The 15,270-nt window shown below is 42.0% G+C and overlaps 1 protein-coding gene across 3 annotated transcripts in view; it reads left to right on the top strand.

The window, feature by feature from the left end:
* Positions 1 to 15,270, top strand: part of LOC105831718 (acetylcholine receptor subunit alpha-like 1) — a 210,755-nt gene that overhangs the window by 110,848 nt on the left and 84,637 nt on the right. For 2 of the 3 annotated variants that reach the window (XM_036288749.1, XM_036288748.1), the window contains one exon: positions 3,223 to 4,257. In XM_036288749.1, coding sequence (XP_036144642.1) covers positions 3,223 to 4,257 — 1,035 coding nt within the window. Of the gene's footprint in view, positions 1 to 3,222; positions 4,258 to 9,501; positions 9,870 to 15,270 lie in introns of those variants that run through there. The other variant, XM_036288750.1, reaches the window with a different exon arrangement.

Raw genomic sequence — 15,270 nt, forward strand, 5'->3', positions numbered from 1 at the left:
ATTATTTTAATTGCGCGATCTTGTTAAATTATCGTTGATCGTAAAATAATACTGTTAGTTTATCCTATAAGTAAAATAATCTTATTTTATAAAATAAACAAAACTAAAGGAGCTATAGAATTTTAATTGATTATATTGTATATATTTGCTTATATTCTATTCTAATTTTTCTTATTACTGCAATATAATACGATGATAAATTTATTTTTCATTATTTCATAGAATATCTAAAAATTATCGCATTATTTAAGTGAACGCTTATTTCCGATTTATGCAATAAGAATCGTGTTTTGTAACATATCCGCTAGTATTCTTTCTTACGAGTTCTAATTTTAGTAGAGATCAAATATGTGTGTGTGTGTGTATTTGTACGAGTGTGAGTGTGAGTGCGTGTGTAAAGGAGAAAGAGAAATCGGTTCAAGTGTCGATGAAACGTCACAATTCGGCGATTACAACTCAGGGCGCCTGTTTGTCTCGTCCATCGCGTTTTCCTTCGCGCTCGGTTTGTCAGGCGAGACTCCACTCACGGACTGACGGATATATCCGTCACTGACAAATCCGCCTGTCTGCGAGAGTTTTACCGCTGTACAGCAGCAGTACGCGGATATAAATCCCACGTCTGTACGAGAGGAAGCCATTTCGACAGAGAAGCTCGTCCGCTAGCCACTTCGAAAACAGACCAGTGCTGCTAGTGATCAACTCTGCACCCACCTGCGCGGCTTCCGTTTCCGCGTTTCGATTTCAATTTCCCCTTATCGGCATGTCTTGCGTGCGTATCGGCAGTATTTTCCACCGCGAAATAGATAGAAGGGATAGAAGGATTCGAAAATTATCAGGCTGTGATTCAGGGCAACGAAAGGTTATTGTTAGATCGATATTCCTGTCGATATTGCGTGTCAATTTAAATCGTTGCATGTCACTCGTGGTGTCAATAAATTAGTGTACAATTAGTCGTCATTCTTTCATTACAGTGATATATAGTAATCAATGTCACGTTCAACACATTTAAAATATGATTTTGCTTTTTAGAGATAAAGATTTTAATAGAAAATTATTGTATGGTAATTTAGAAAAAATGATTTTTATTAATTTTATTATTTGAGAATTATTACAAAAAATTGTTGAAGAAATGATGGCGATATAATGGCTTGCGTAATCAGTTCGTAACTTTATTCCACTCTGTAGAATCTGGAATGTTCATGTTGGAAAAAGTTGAAACAAGTCATTAAGCCGTTACATCGATTTCTTCTGTAACTCAAATTAAAAAAGGAAAACCTTGATTCTTCTCCGAAAGAGAATTAGAATTGAAAAATCAGAAAACGAATCCGATTAAAGCAGCGCGACGAGAAAATGCGCATGAAAAGAGACGAGAAAGGCACAGTGAACGAACAACGATTGCTCATCGAACTATCGACAGATCTCGAAAGTGGTCCAAGGAGGATCATCCAGCGAAACTCCAATGGCGGTCGCGATTTGGCTCTCCAGACCTTATTCGGATTCCGCAGACTTTGAGATAGCCAAGATCCCCTATTCCGTACGGCCATTAGAGGTATCCAATTTCTTCCGTTCGTTTTTTTTTTTGCTCTCTTCCTTTTCACGTCTTTTCGCATCTCTCTCTCTCTCTCTCTCTCTCTCTCTCTCTCTCTCTCTCTGTCTCTTTTTTTAAACAGTTGCGTATCTCAAATCGTGGAATAAAATGGATTTGGGGAGTGACACTGCATAGCATATCAAAAAAGTTCTTCATATATAAGGTATAATACAGGTACACAAGGGCATGTCAACCAGATTTTCTGAAACTGAAATTGAATTTTAAATTGGTCTCTAACATTTTTGTACGTGATGGAAAATGTGTTCCTCTCTGCGAGTGGAGATACATGTTTATGACACATTTTTGCAAGTTAATCGAGATATATTATTAATCGTGAAGGACTGTATTAGAAATGTCTTTGTATAAAAGTCATAGAGTTCATAAATCTCCTTAGGCGCCAACAATGACTTCTTCAAGCTATTGTCTTCTTCAGAATTAAATCACAAAATTATTCTCTCGCATTTCTACGGTTTTTTTCTTTTTCTTGGGCAAATTGTGCAACTGGCGATATTACATCTTAGAAAATATTCTCATCTTTGCCTTTTTCTCATCAAAATATTAATATATTTGTTTTAAGATAATTCAATATTTTGTATCTATATGACAAGTCAATTTCAGTTTGTGAAAGCTGGCACGTTAATCTAGGTGATGGTTAATTAACGAGATAACATGTACGTCAACTGGCTTACATATGTAGAGCCATGTAACGCACCCGCTGCCATCGCTTTGTCCGTCCAACTCCTTCCCTGACGGCGATTATCCGGAGCATCGATTAGACAGCGCGCTAAGATAACAATCTTTAGGTACTCTAAGTGCTTGTGTTCGCTGATTTATCTCTCGCCGGTGTGTTTCAATTATGTACCGTATCGAACTGCCGAGTAGTTGAGGATTAGGATGCCAGATGCGATGGAGCGGAATAACAATTCGGATTTAGCTATTGCAGTTTTGGATTAGGCCTCTGAGAGCGTTTCAATGATGCGTAATTTGAAAGCCGGAGATTCGGAAGATTAATTGGATTACAAATCTTGAAACGGATTACGATACTATTACAAGGAAGATGCATCGGATTACGATTATATATCTTAGAAAATATATTTATTATAGCAAATTTTTCTGTTGAGACAGTTGTAATGATAAAAGTTATTTTTAGCTTAATGTACAATATGTAAATTAGAATATGCAGGTTTCACGTTTTACGCCGTGCTAAATATCTAGGTTATACTACATAATTGCTAATGTTGTGTGCGTGTGTGTGTATAAAGCACAAATTTATTTTAATAATATATTTTAAGATAAAATATTCATACGTATGTACTTGCGTGCAAGATATGTATTTTATTATACCAACATTAAATGAAATTTGAAAGCTACAAATCTTGATGTTGAAAAATTGTTTTGGAAATATAAATAGTAGCAAAACATTTGATGGAATTATTTGCGGAATTACTCGTATAATTATTATTAGCTGGCGTTAAAAAGAATTCATTGTAATTTTACAGAGAGTAGAATTTATTCGTTTTTACTTGACTGAAATCTCAAATAATCTCTTTTACGCATCTGATTTTTGTTATGTTCGCATAGGAAACGCAATATCCGACTCCGTTCACATTCGGTCGTGCTTCCTGTATTTGCAGGTCGACCTGCAGCATCTTCTGCAGACCGAGGAATCGAATCAAATCGAAGTCGGGATTGACCTGACCGATTATTACATTTCTGTCGAGTGGGACATCCTAAAAGTGCCTGCCGTGAGGAACGAGGCGTTTTACATATGCTGCGAGGAGCCCTATCCCGACATCGTGTTCAACATCACCCTGCGCCGCAAGACCCTCTTCTACACGGTGAATTTGATAATACCGTGCGTGGGCATATCCTTCCTGTCGGTGCTGGTATTCTACCTGCCGAGCGACAGCGGCGAGAAGGTCTCCCTGTCGATCTCGATTCTTCTCTCGTTGACGGTGTTCTTCCTGCTGCTGGTCGAGATAATACCGCCCACGTCGCTAACGGTGCCGCTCCTGGGCAAGTACCTGCTGTTCACGATGGTGATGGTGACCGCGTCGGTGGTCGTCACGATAGCTGTGCTGAACGTGAATTTCCGCTCACCTGTCACTCACCGTATGGCCAAATGGGTGCGGGTAGTGTTCATCCAGGTGCTGCCACGTTTCCTCCTGATCAAACGGCCGAAGAAGGACGATTACGACGATGAGGATCAGGGCAGGGGCGGCGGCGGAATCGGCACGGATGACATAGACAACGATGACGTCGACGACGACGAGGACGACGACGAGGACGATGTCGAGGCGGCGAAGGGCAAATCGCCTGAAGGCATCCTCACCGATGTGTTCCATGTTCCAGAGACTGATAAGTACGATACGTACTACGGCAAGAGGTTCAGCGGAGAGTACGAGGTACCACCACACGGTCCTCCACCGCCAGCGACGAGGTACGATCTCGGCGCTGTCGGTACCGTCGCACCCCGCTTTGAGGAGCCTTTACCCTCGCTGCCACTGCCGGGGGCGGATGACGACCTCTTTGGGCCAGCTAGCCCGGGATTTGCTCACGAGGACGCCAGCCCCACTTTTGAGAAGCCGTTGGTACGCGAGATCGAGAAGACCATCGACGACGCCCGCTTCATCGCCCAACACGCCAAGAACAAGGACAAGTTCGAGAGCGTAAGTATGACATTTACATCTCTAATGTTTGCCAGTTTATTCGAGGCTGCCGAGGTCACTGTACGGATAATGTTATCATTGGGGTAATACCGGAGAAAGAAATGCGCGTAAAATGGACACACCGTAATAAGTTCAATTATGCTTGTGCGCTCGTTCGTTGCAGCTATATTGGATTACGACGCCAAAAAGTGGAAAATTATGCTAACTTCTATATCCGCATTATGCGAATGATCTTTTTTTTCTCAAATATTCTGCATTGTTAAAACGTGTCAATATTACCTTTTTATATTCATCTCCACTAACTGGTTGTGTAATTAAATCTATGTAGACGTATGTTTTTCATTTTTTGCTAAATTGAATTTTATAAAAAATATAAGGGAAAGGATTTATAGCTCTCTGTTAATTTACACGTATTAAAAAGGCAATCTTCGACACATTTCAAAAATCTGTTTTATCGGACACGCGAAAGAACTAAATCATTTTAATGCATAGCTGCAAAAAGAATTCACGTATGATTTTTCGCTGTTACATTCATCGTAAATGTAACTGATAGCGATTAGTGGAAAGCCTTAATTAATATTTGACTCGCGCTTTATATCGCTTCGATAGTCGCGACAGTTGGAGATTGATTATGGATCAAGAGATCAACGGGGAATAGCAATACGGGAGGGATCGTTTTGTCTCAAATATTGCATTTCGGGAAACCGCGATTTCCGGATTATCACTGGAGGGATTAAGACCGATTCGTTTGACACAGTCGGATTCATACACGCACGCGGCTGCTTTTATCGCCACTCGTGCAAACATATACCTGATGTTTCAAGCGGTCAACATTTTGAGAGCAGAGATAATAGCACTCACGAAATAATATTTTGATCTTATATAATAAAATATATAATAGAATCTATCACGTATCTTATCTCCGCGAAGATAATTTGAACGATTGTGTATTAAAGTAAATGTTTAAAATAGATTTTTTTATAGTTAAATTATAATTCAGATGCCTCTAGGAATTTTCACGTATAGTACGTCGTTCTTTCTTCGTGTAATTCTGCTCCTTCGAAGTTGATTGAGATTTACAAGAAACCATTTCACTATATGGCGATCATTAATTCGTATAAAACTTTGTAAATGTATAAGGCTGTCTCAAGAGACATGAATAACGATACACTTTATTCGTGCCCTATCGCCCTTTAAAGGTGTGACGTCTGACCTTATAAAACCAAACGCCCACTTTTCACGTAACTTTTAAGCTGCATGAAGCAAACGTTTTCGGAACTTTATGACGAGCAGCAAACTTGCTTTGGATACCAAAGTGCTTTAAATAGAACATACTTAACGTAAATTTTCAATTACAGCTAACGTTATTTCCCGAATTTCTTTGTATATTACGAGACGACAGTTTTATGTAATATTGTTATTTTACTTGGCAGAATTTTTTTCAAATTTTAAAAATTATGTCTAAATGAATAGATAGATTGAAAAGTGCGAACGGATTATTCGGTATATTTTTTTAACGAGCGAATCTTAATTGCAGCCAATTCTTAACGCTATCGAAAGTAACGATTTGCAAAGATTGGTTACTCACGTTAGATATTCATTTGAAACGCGTAACTTTGTTTCGCATAGTGACGAATCGTGATTTGCATATCGCGAAGCTTAATGCTATTGTGAAAGAGGATTACTGCATGTTTTATTACGCTGCATTCCGGTACGATGGCGGCGGTGGTTTCCGATCGTAACACGTACGTCGGTCACTACCGCGATATGCGGATGACAATAACGTCATGTATCATACGCAGTTGCCTTTGTGATTCTGCACGCAATGAAATATCTCTTGCCATCACGTGAGTCCGCGTGACGCCGTAAGAGGATTATTGACTTTCATTATACAAGGAGCAATGCGCGGATAGAGGTTTCCATTTGTCTATTTATCACGCCGGAAATGACGCTAGATTAAACTGTATTAACCAGATGATTCATGCAGTTCTGTCATTAGAACGCAGAACTTTGGAACAGAGATTTCACGGTAGATTCGGGACGACCGATGAATTCATTGAGACCCAAGTTGAAAGTAACTGGAAGTTTCTGATGTCTTACAACCATTTTTAGTTAAGGAGTGTTTAACATGGCCAAGTTTGCATTAGCCAATTTGTATATATGATATTTGTTTCAAATTCAAGTTAATTTTTCTTTGTAAGTTTTAAAGCCATTGAAACATAGATTAAGAAAATTGCAAAACAATTTTTATTATACAATGATGATTTTATTAATATGTAATACGCCGCCGTTTATATGCAACTATTCAAATTACTACTTCATATGCGATTTGTACAACATGACCTAGATCCACGTATTTTAGGTGAATCGTAGAATCGGTTTCTTGCGGTATTTCGGATTTTATAGCATAGAACGTATCGCGACCCGACTGAAATGCGTACACTCCAGAGATTTGGAAATCTCCTTCGTAAAATCGAAGAAGCGTCAACTCCGCCGGGTCTCGACGATAGACATAATCCGTAGCAGCAGCCATGAAATAACGGCGCTGGAGATATTGAAGAAGGCTGAGGTTAAACAAAACGGAGAGATCCTCTTTTCGGCTGTGCCTTTTTACACATTATTTCGCTCGCATTTATCGTACGGTTCCTCCAAGCGTGCAACGTAAATGAGATATCCTTACATTCATATTGACCATCGCGTAGCTCGCTTTAAAACAAAACGCATTTCAAATATTTGGAATGAGAGCGTCAACGGAATATACGGCCATTTATAGAGCGTCTCGAAATGGTTGAAAAGTAGGATCATAATATTTTTCTCGCAAAGGTTTTCAATTTTTTTTTTTTTTTGATAGAAATGTCACACAGCGTCATCATCCTTTTATCTTTCAAATATGAAGAGCTGCACTATCTTTATAGCATGGTCTTGAATTAAAAATTTATTTCAAATTTTAAACAAGAAAAATATTTTATTGTTTAATTTTTCTTTGAAACGGTTTCATTTTCATTCCGAAAAAAGCCATATACTTTTTTTTATTAGAAAATTATTCTCTCTAATAAAGATCGATCCCGAACTTTACGAGAAATGATTCTGTGTCCAGTTTCCACAAGTTTCGGGACACCCTGTTTGTCGTGTCGTTTACTTAAATTGGAACTTCGTGGTTTTCGGATATGGCTTGATTTCCGGGAACGTAGTTTGCCAAGATAGATCATTGGATATCCTAGTGCCGCGGTAAGCCAAGCTCAACGAAGCGTCACTTAAAATCATTCTCCATATCGCGCGCGTAACTTATATGAATAAAGTATGTACTGGAGAAACGCATTGCGGCAGAGTACCGCTCATTGCCAAATGTGCTTGTTTTATGAAGCAAAAATACGTTTATGAGCGTGCATAGTGTAAAACGCCTAAAAAATGTAATTTTACAATATTAAAATTTAACGCGTGAAAAATGCTTAATTGAACTTAACTTGCCAAAATCCATTTTAGTGTTACGTAGGAATATTTATTTCTCATTTTAGTTGATTTTATTTCATATCCGCTTTACAAGTAGCTATATGAAACTTTTCAAGTTTAAATATGATTTTGTGTGTATCACGTTTCTTTTTATTATAAAATAATTCGTATTATATTCTCTCTTCCTCTTTCAGAGAATATTTCTCTTACATCTATTCAGTTATACGTTGCAAAAGATCTATGTGGTGAGTTATTCTACGCTCTGTATAGAATAACACGCGTAGATGCCTACAGTAAATACATTATATGCTATGCATGCTAGCATATAATAATATATATGTTATATATATATGCCTCCCTAAGTATATACGTATGTATGTAGAGCATGCAAATGCATTTGCATATATACGCAAGGGTGGAGGATGATGCAGCAGCCAATCCCGTTGTTGTAGCCAAGTTTTGGCTCGATTTGATAAAACTTCATAATGCTGCTCCACGTTGCTGCGTGAAATCGAATAAGATCATAAACGAAAGATCGAGATGATCCTTTGTAAGGATAAAATTGAAAACGCATGGTTGATACACCGTATTCTACATCATATTCTAAACTTTTGCGTATATGTAAAATACATGTCTGTTTATAAACTTAGAATAAATGAGAAACATTGCAAATTATTAAAATGGTGCAGATTTAAGAAACAAATATCAATTTTTTAATAAAATTGATTGAAGTCATCATATATGAAAATGAGATATCCTTATAAAAAAATAATAAAATTATAAATATAGTAATAATTTTAGTCTGTGCGATAACATGTATTTTACATATTCCACATTGAAATGTTTATATCATAAATTTTATATCAACTCTTTTTACAAACAATGTATGTGTATGTTTTCAATTTGTTGTGTAATTCAGGGCATTTATTGGCATTAACTTTTTATCGCCCTTAATTGTATTCCGACGTCGCCTAGAAGCGTAGTCATTCTCTCACGGCACGCTGGTTTACTCAGCGTCGACGGTTAAGCGGATGCCGACCCTACGAAGCGAGATCACGCGCTAAAAGTGCTCTCAGGGCAAGCGATGTTTCCCCGTCAGGTTTCGCGACGGGCAGAAAGGGGAAGAAATACGATGGGAGGAAATGGTGATAGAAGTGGGTAGCGAGTTCTATATAACGGCACGGTGCATTGTCCTCATGGAAGTATCATAAAAGTATTGGATGACTGTTTTATCGTCTTCGGCTCCCCTCTTGTCGCAGTGGGAATCTAAGGAAGTCAATACATCTCCTTAGCGCGCGGGATCGATCGTCTCTTTCCTCCTCCGTGTTGCCGGATTCGCGCGCGCGAGGGTGTTCCAGCGGATCACGCGAGACAGAAACGCATCTTTATAGCATCGTATACACACGTGCCGTAAGTCGGGGTAACAGATACGCCCAAGTTGTTGATACTAAACCTCGCGCGAGGGACTCTCGCGATCCAGAAGAGCTCTCTGTTTTTATGAGACCCGTACACGAAACTTTTGTGCCGCAGGCGTTTCTTTCGATGTGTGTCATAGATAAATTCGAGTCATTGGATCAGTGACAGATAATGCATGACTTAATTCTCGCAATCAATTTGTGAAGTTAAAAGAGGTATCGTACACTGTAATAATTTAATACAGTTACAAATTTCAAGAGAAATGTCATAAAAAAGTATATATATGACGCTTTCTTACTATGACATAACGACTCGCTACGTTGGGAGATGATTAACTTATAACCGCGACGCACGTTTTCTTTTTTTGACTGTTCCCAGGTGGAGGAGGACTGGAAGTACGTCGCGATGGTGCTCGACCGGATCTTCCTTTGGATCTTCACGCTCACCTGCGTGTTCGGCACGGCGTTTATTATCTTCCAGGCGCCAAGCTTGTACGACACCTCGAAGCCGATCGACATCAAGTATAGCAAAATTGCTAAGAAGAAGATGATGTTGATGAACATGGGCCCGGAGGAGGACTAGTCGACGATCCCGCGCGGCCCGGTGCCGCGTCCACAACGACGGCCGAACTATCGTTGGCGTCGTCGACGGCGTCACCCACGTCGTCTTCGTCGCCGTCGTTGCCATTGCCATCGCCGTCGTTGTCGCCGTCACCGTCGCCGTCGCCGTCGTCGCCACCGTCGCCGTCGCCGTCGCCGTCGCCGTCGCCGTCGCCGTCGCCGCCGTCGCCGTCGCCGTTGTTATCGTTGCCGTTGTCGTCGTCGCTGTCGTTGCCGTTCCCCGCGGCCGCCCATCATCGAAACTGCCGATTTTCGCGTCGACATGGAAGAGGAATCCTCTCTCGATCACCGGTGCCAAGGATACGCGTATGGCTTCAAGGACGGACATTCAAGTGAGGGGGAACACGATGAGACAAGCGGGTCACGAGCGGCCCTTCCAGGGTAAATCCGCGGAAGCGGGATTACCGTTTCCTCTCCTCGAAGAGGGCAGATCGGTTTTGAACTTTAGTCCGACTACCCTTTGGGATGGAGATAAGGGCGTGCGACTGCATGATACACGAGAGTAAGCGAGCTTTCGTGACAGAATGAGGTAGAGGGTGCATCTATACGCGTGTGTCTACATGTGTGCGGGAGAGAAACAGAGCGAAACGGGAGCGTGAAAGGGAACGAGAGGGAGAGAGAGAAAGAGGATGACAGAGAACAAGTGAGCGAGGTAGAACGAGAGGTTGAGCGAGAGAGAGAGAGAGAGAGAGGGGTGAAAAAGTGCCAAATACGCGAAAAACATGCGCATCGTATTTTTGTAAATCTGGTTTCATACGTAAGGCTAGAGTCGTGCGGCGAGACGTCGAACTGCCCGAACTGCCGATTTTATATAAGAAGACGTTTACAGCGCGAGGATGCGTTACACACCGTGGTACACATGCATTCGTACACTATACATATACGTATACATTGCACACGTTTGGCATAATACATATTACTTACATACATGTACCAGCACCAACGTCAACCCTCGTACGCGGCATATTTGTATACTTACACGTGTTTGGGGAAGATACGCGCGTCCATTTTTTTCGGTACACCGCGGGGCATGGCGCGAGGGACTTTTTCCACCCACGTATTCGTGTGTTGACACGGCGAAGGGAAATCTTTTCAAGGAAATCTCAACAAGTTCCCATCTCTTCTCGTCAGGTTTCCGCTATCAGATTTTTTTATCTACATTCAAACCTGGTTCGTTCTTAAAATTAATTAAATTTTTCTTAAAAACAAAAATAGCCGAAAATTCGTGAAATTTACCGATCTATCGATCGATTCTTTGTCGAATCATTGGCATTTTTCTCTCGGCATAACGATCACCGTTCGGATCGACGTGCCGTTATCGGCACGAGAATGATCTAACATTCAAGTAATTTACACGAGCGGCCAATTATCGAAGCAAATTATCCAGTTGATCGATTATTCCGACGTATCGAGTGGCCCGGACAGCATTCAAGCGCCTGACGAGAGCGGCACGATTACCGGGAATAATTGATTGGCAAAATAATTTGCACGAAGCGTCCACTCACCGGCTTGTCTCATAATTAATGCCATTAATTAATGGCGATCTATGAACAGACCGCGTCCTGGGCGCTCACCTTTGCCGTGTAGCGCGTGTCAAAGATCCAAAAATCATGGATAAGAAGTTTGAGGAGGAGTGATGGGAGGGGGGGGGGGGAGGGAGAGAATTGCGCGAGAAACAACCGTAAATATCTTGCGAACAATCTTACAAACAACTGCCAATTTTAGCGCGGTCACTATCTAATCTGTTTAATCGTCTTGTAAGGGAAACGACGGCGGGATAAGTGGCATCGATGGGATAAAGGGTCGATAGGCGTTAACGGATAAATAGGCCGGATAATGATGATAGAGGTATGTTAAGCGTGCCAAAAAGTGGTTTTAGGCACGAACCAGCTCGCCCACGTGTCGAAAGGTTCGATCAAAAGATTTCATTGCCCTTTTGCGGATCTTCTAGTCCCTAAAAAAGACCCTGCCTTATATATACTTTATTCGATTATCGTACATTTACAGAGAACAAATTTCGTAATTTCTAGTCCCATTAAAATTAGATTATATGACTCCCGAAATATATTAAATAAATAATCACACCGAGAATAATCGCGATAATCCTCGCGCGAATCGAAGATTATCGATTTGTAAATACGATATTTACTTTGAACATGAAAGTTCTTTATTATACTAACAAATATCTATAATAATTGTTATGTTTTAACAATAATAATTATTTCAGTCGAACAACTTACTATTATAAATTTGCATTATTGAAACAAATCGACACATTGGACATTAACTATTAATACAAGAGTTGAAAAAGTGGCGAATTTTCAAAAAGTAAATACGAATTAACATTCGCGCGTGTAACGCCGTTTATTAATTTAATTATCCTTGCGCGAGCATTCGTCGTCATAAAAAAACGGAGAGAGTTCCATTTTACTCGTGTATTATAAAGCACGGGGAGCTGAAGCTGGTCCGGAGCCACGAATGTCAGTCGTGAGATCGTAATTCACCATTAATCTCTTCTTCGGCTTCCTCTCTTCAATCGTGGTTGCATCATCGATCGCGGCGCTGTCTGTAATTTCTTCTTTTTGCCGCGTGTACAGCCGCGGATCAATACAGACCGCGCGTAAAGACGCGAGGAAAGAAGAGAGAAAGAAGAGCACATCCAGACGAGATGAGGGACGCAAGAAGGCTTTCGACGTGTACGTGTATGCATGTGTGTATGTGTGTACGTTTTTTGTGTGTGCGTGCGTATATGCGCTCACATCGTCGCGATCGGTCGACGTAGCCTCGTCGAGAGCGTTCCAACGTCTCTCACGGAGAGAGCATGAAGGCGAAGGAGAAGAGAGAGAAAGGGGGAGGGGGGAGGGAGAAAGAGAGTGTTAACAGAAGCCAAAATGACGCGGCGGGAAACGCGAAACACGAGATGGATACACCTACCTACCATCGGGGATAAGAACGCGAGTAGAAGTTAAAGATGACACGGTTTCGGATAGTTTTTCCGCCGGGGAGGCAAGAGGGTGAGAAAAGAAGTAAAGAGGCCTCGAGGATGCGGAGGAGGGAGGGAGGGAGGGAAGGGAAAGTGAAGCCGGAAGGGTGACAGGAGAACGGGGAAGAGGACGTAATTAGAGCCGCTGGAGATTAAACACACACGAGCGACCGCGCACACGACGTACACGATACACACGTATGCGCCCACGCACGCGCTTGATACGAGCTTCGTAGGTACACGAAAGGACGCACTCTATCTGTACATGTATACACGCAAATATACATACATACATACATACACACATACCTACATGCAGCCATACATTGATACGTGCGTAAATACGTACGTACGTACACATTGTTTATACGCCGATGAGAAGCGAGAGGTGGATGGCGAGGACCGAAGGGAGCGGTAGGGCGCTCTCGCGTGGCCCTCGCCGGCGATATGTAATCAATTTATTTGCTCACATAAAAGGTAATGGTATAATATATTTCATATATGTGGATAATAGGTGTATAAAAAAATTAACTACGCTAACTGATTAATTGTACAATCTGTGAGAAAGAAGGAGGGAGCAGGTAAGGGGACGAATACGAGGGACATTTCGCTTCATCGAGCCACGGTGAAGGGTGGTGGGCGGTGCTGTTGATGATGTTTGTGACAGATGGAACATGAGGTTTGGTGTTGCTGTCGCGTATACAGATCGCCAGATAGGAGATCAAGATACACGTGTCCTGGTGAGGAAACGCGAGCGGAGGAGGGGTGGGGGGGGGGGTAACGCGTCGATCGAAGGAACCGGATTAGCGCGCTGGGACTCTCCCGTGACAGCGAGAGGACAGCTCGTGAGGACGGGACTAAAGTGACAATGGGGGAGGGAGAGCAAAGGACGAGGAAACTGAGGTGGCACTACGAGAAGAGACGAGGGGACCGAGAAGATGCGGAAGCTGCGATAATCATCGCGTCAGTTCTTACCGATCGCCGAGGGGATTGACTTCGCCCAACCTGAAAGCGGTAGCCAAGCTCTGGCACGGCAATTAATTAACGGAGCAGCGACGTGGGACGAGCTCAACGGAGGGACAAGGGCAACCGTCGACGTTGGGGTGGACGAAACACGTCGCGCGGGGTACCACGTTGTACGTGCGGAGAGAAGAAAAGAACGGAAGGAGTGGTCGGTGAGGTGAGGAGAGACGAGAGTGGCACGATGAACAATGGCGGGTGAGTCGACAAAGCGGCCGTGAAATCGCCGATATCCGGCATTCTCGCGATCGGTTAATCGCAAGGGAGACAAGTAACGTGTCATCGAGAACGTGTCGTTGACGGGGAAATCGGGACAAACCGCGTGGCGACCGACAATTTTCGATGACGACAGTTTAATCCAATTGATGCTCATAGGAACTAGTTTTCGGATAAAGCGAACGTAATTAATCGTTCGACCTATTCTCGTCCAATTCGTATATTTCGATGTGCAAGCATTAGATTAATCGACTGAGATTAATATAATAGAATAATATTATTTCTAAATTTCTCTCCTTTTTTCGTAATAATTGTAAAAAAAAGCTGGTTCATCTTTTGTACCAAACAACTCTCAACATCGATAAGGGATATTAAAAAGACAGTTTATCGCGAGGGATAAAAATTGTGGGTTTACCGCCCTATCCCTTCGGGAACTTTTGACTTATAAGAAAATTCGTATTCGAACGTCGTCGTACTTTTCTTTTCGTGGACGATAAAAAAATCGAGTTGTGACACAGATCGTTATCTGTATTTGTACCATCTCTAGCATGTATAACAAATGCCTTCTCCCCGAGGGCCAGATAAACTTTTCTCTCTTCCTCGATTTCGCTTCCCCCAAATTCGATCAGTTTTGATAACCATTAAATCGGATTTATCTTCGCAGTCGGGTATTTTAGGATCGCATCGGTGTCGCGTTGATTTGCTATGAATGCATGAACGCGCGGAATGAATCACAGGGTAGGGGAAAGCATTATGAGTGAGTGCCCTATCCCCCGTTACACGTTACGTCAAAACCGCGTTCGCCACACGAGCGACGCAAAGCTCATTTTCGCGGCGATCTGTGTCATCGAAAATTGCGTCGATGCGAGAAAGGGTAGGAAAATAGCGCGCGGGTGAAAGAGAAAGACAGACAGTAAGGGGGGAGGGGGGTACGTAGAACGATCCGATTCCCCGTTTGCGGCCGTAGTTAATCGATACTGCGTGGCTGGAACACGAGCCGATAAAGCGCGCGCCAACGACCGTTACTACGTTACTATAATAAATAAATATCGATTATCGCGCGATATATATATATATATATATATATATATATATATATGTATATACAGGGAGATAAGGGGCAGCGTGAGATGCATGCCTCGCTTCTCATCCTTTACGGCTGGCACCCTACCGCTATTCTCTCGAGCGATAACCGTAACTCGACGGTATAATTGATACACTTGTAATGACTTTCTTGATTCTTGAGGAGAGAAGAAAGAAACGGAGGATGATAGTGACAATGGTAGCGACGACGACGAGGTATATATT

Source organism: Monomorium pharaonis, chromosome 6 (genome assembly GCF_013373865.1).
Source record: "Monomorium pharaonis isolate MP-MQ-018 chromosome 6, ASM1337386v2, whole genome shotgun sequence".
Lineage (NCBI taxonomy): Eukaryota > Metazoa > Arthropoda > Insecta > Hymenoptera > Formicidae > Monomorium > Monomorium pharaonis.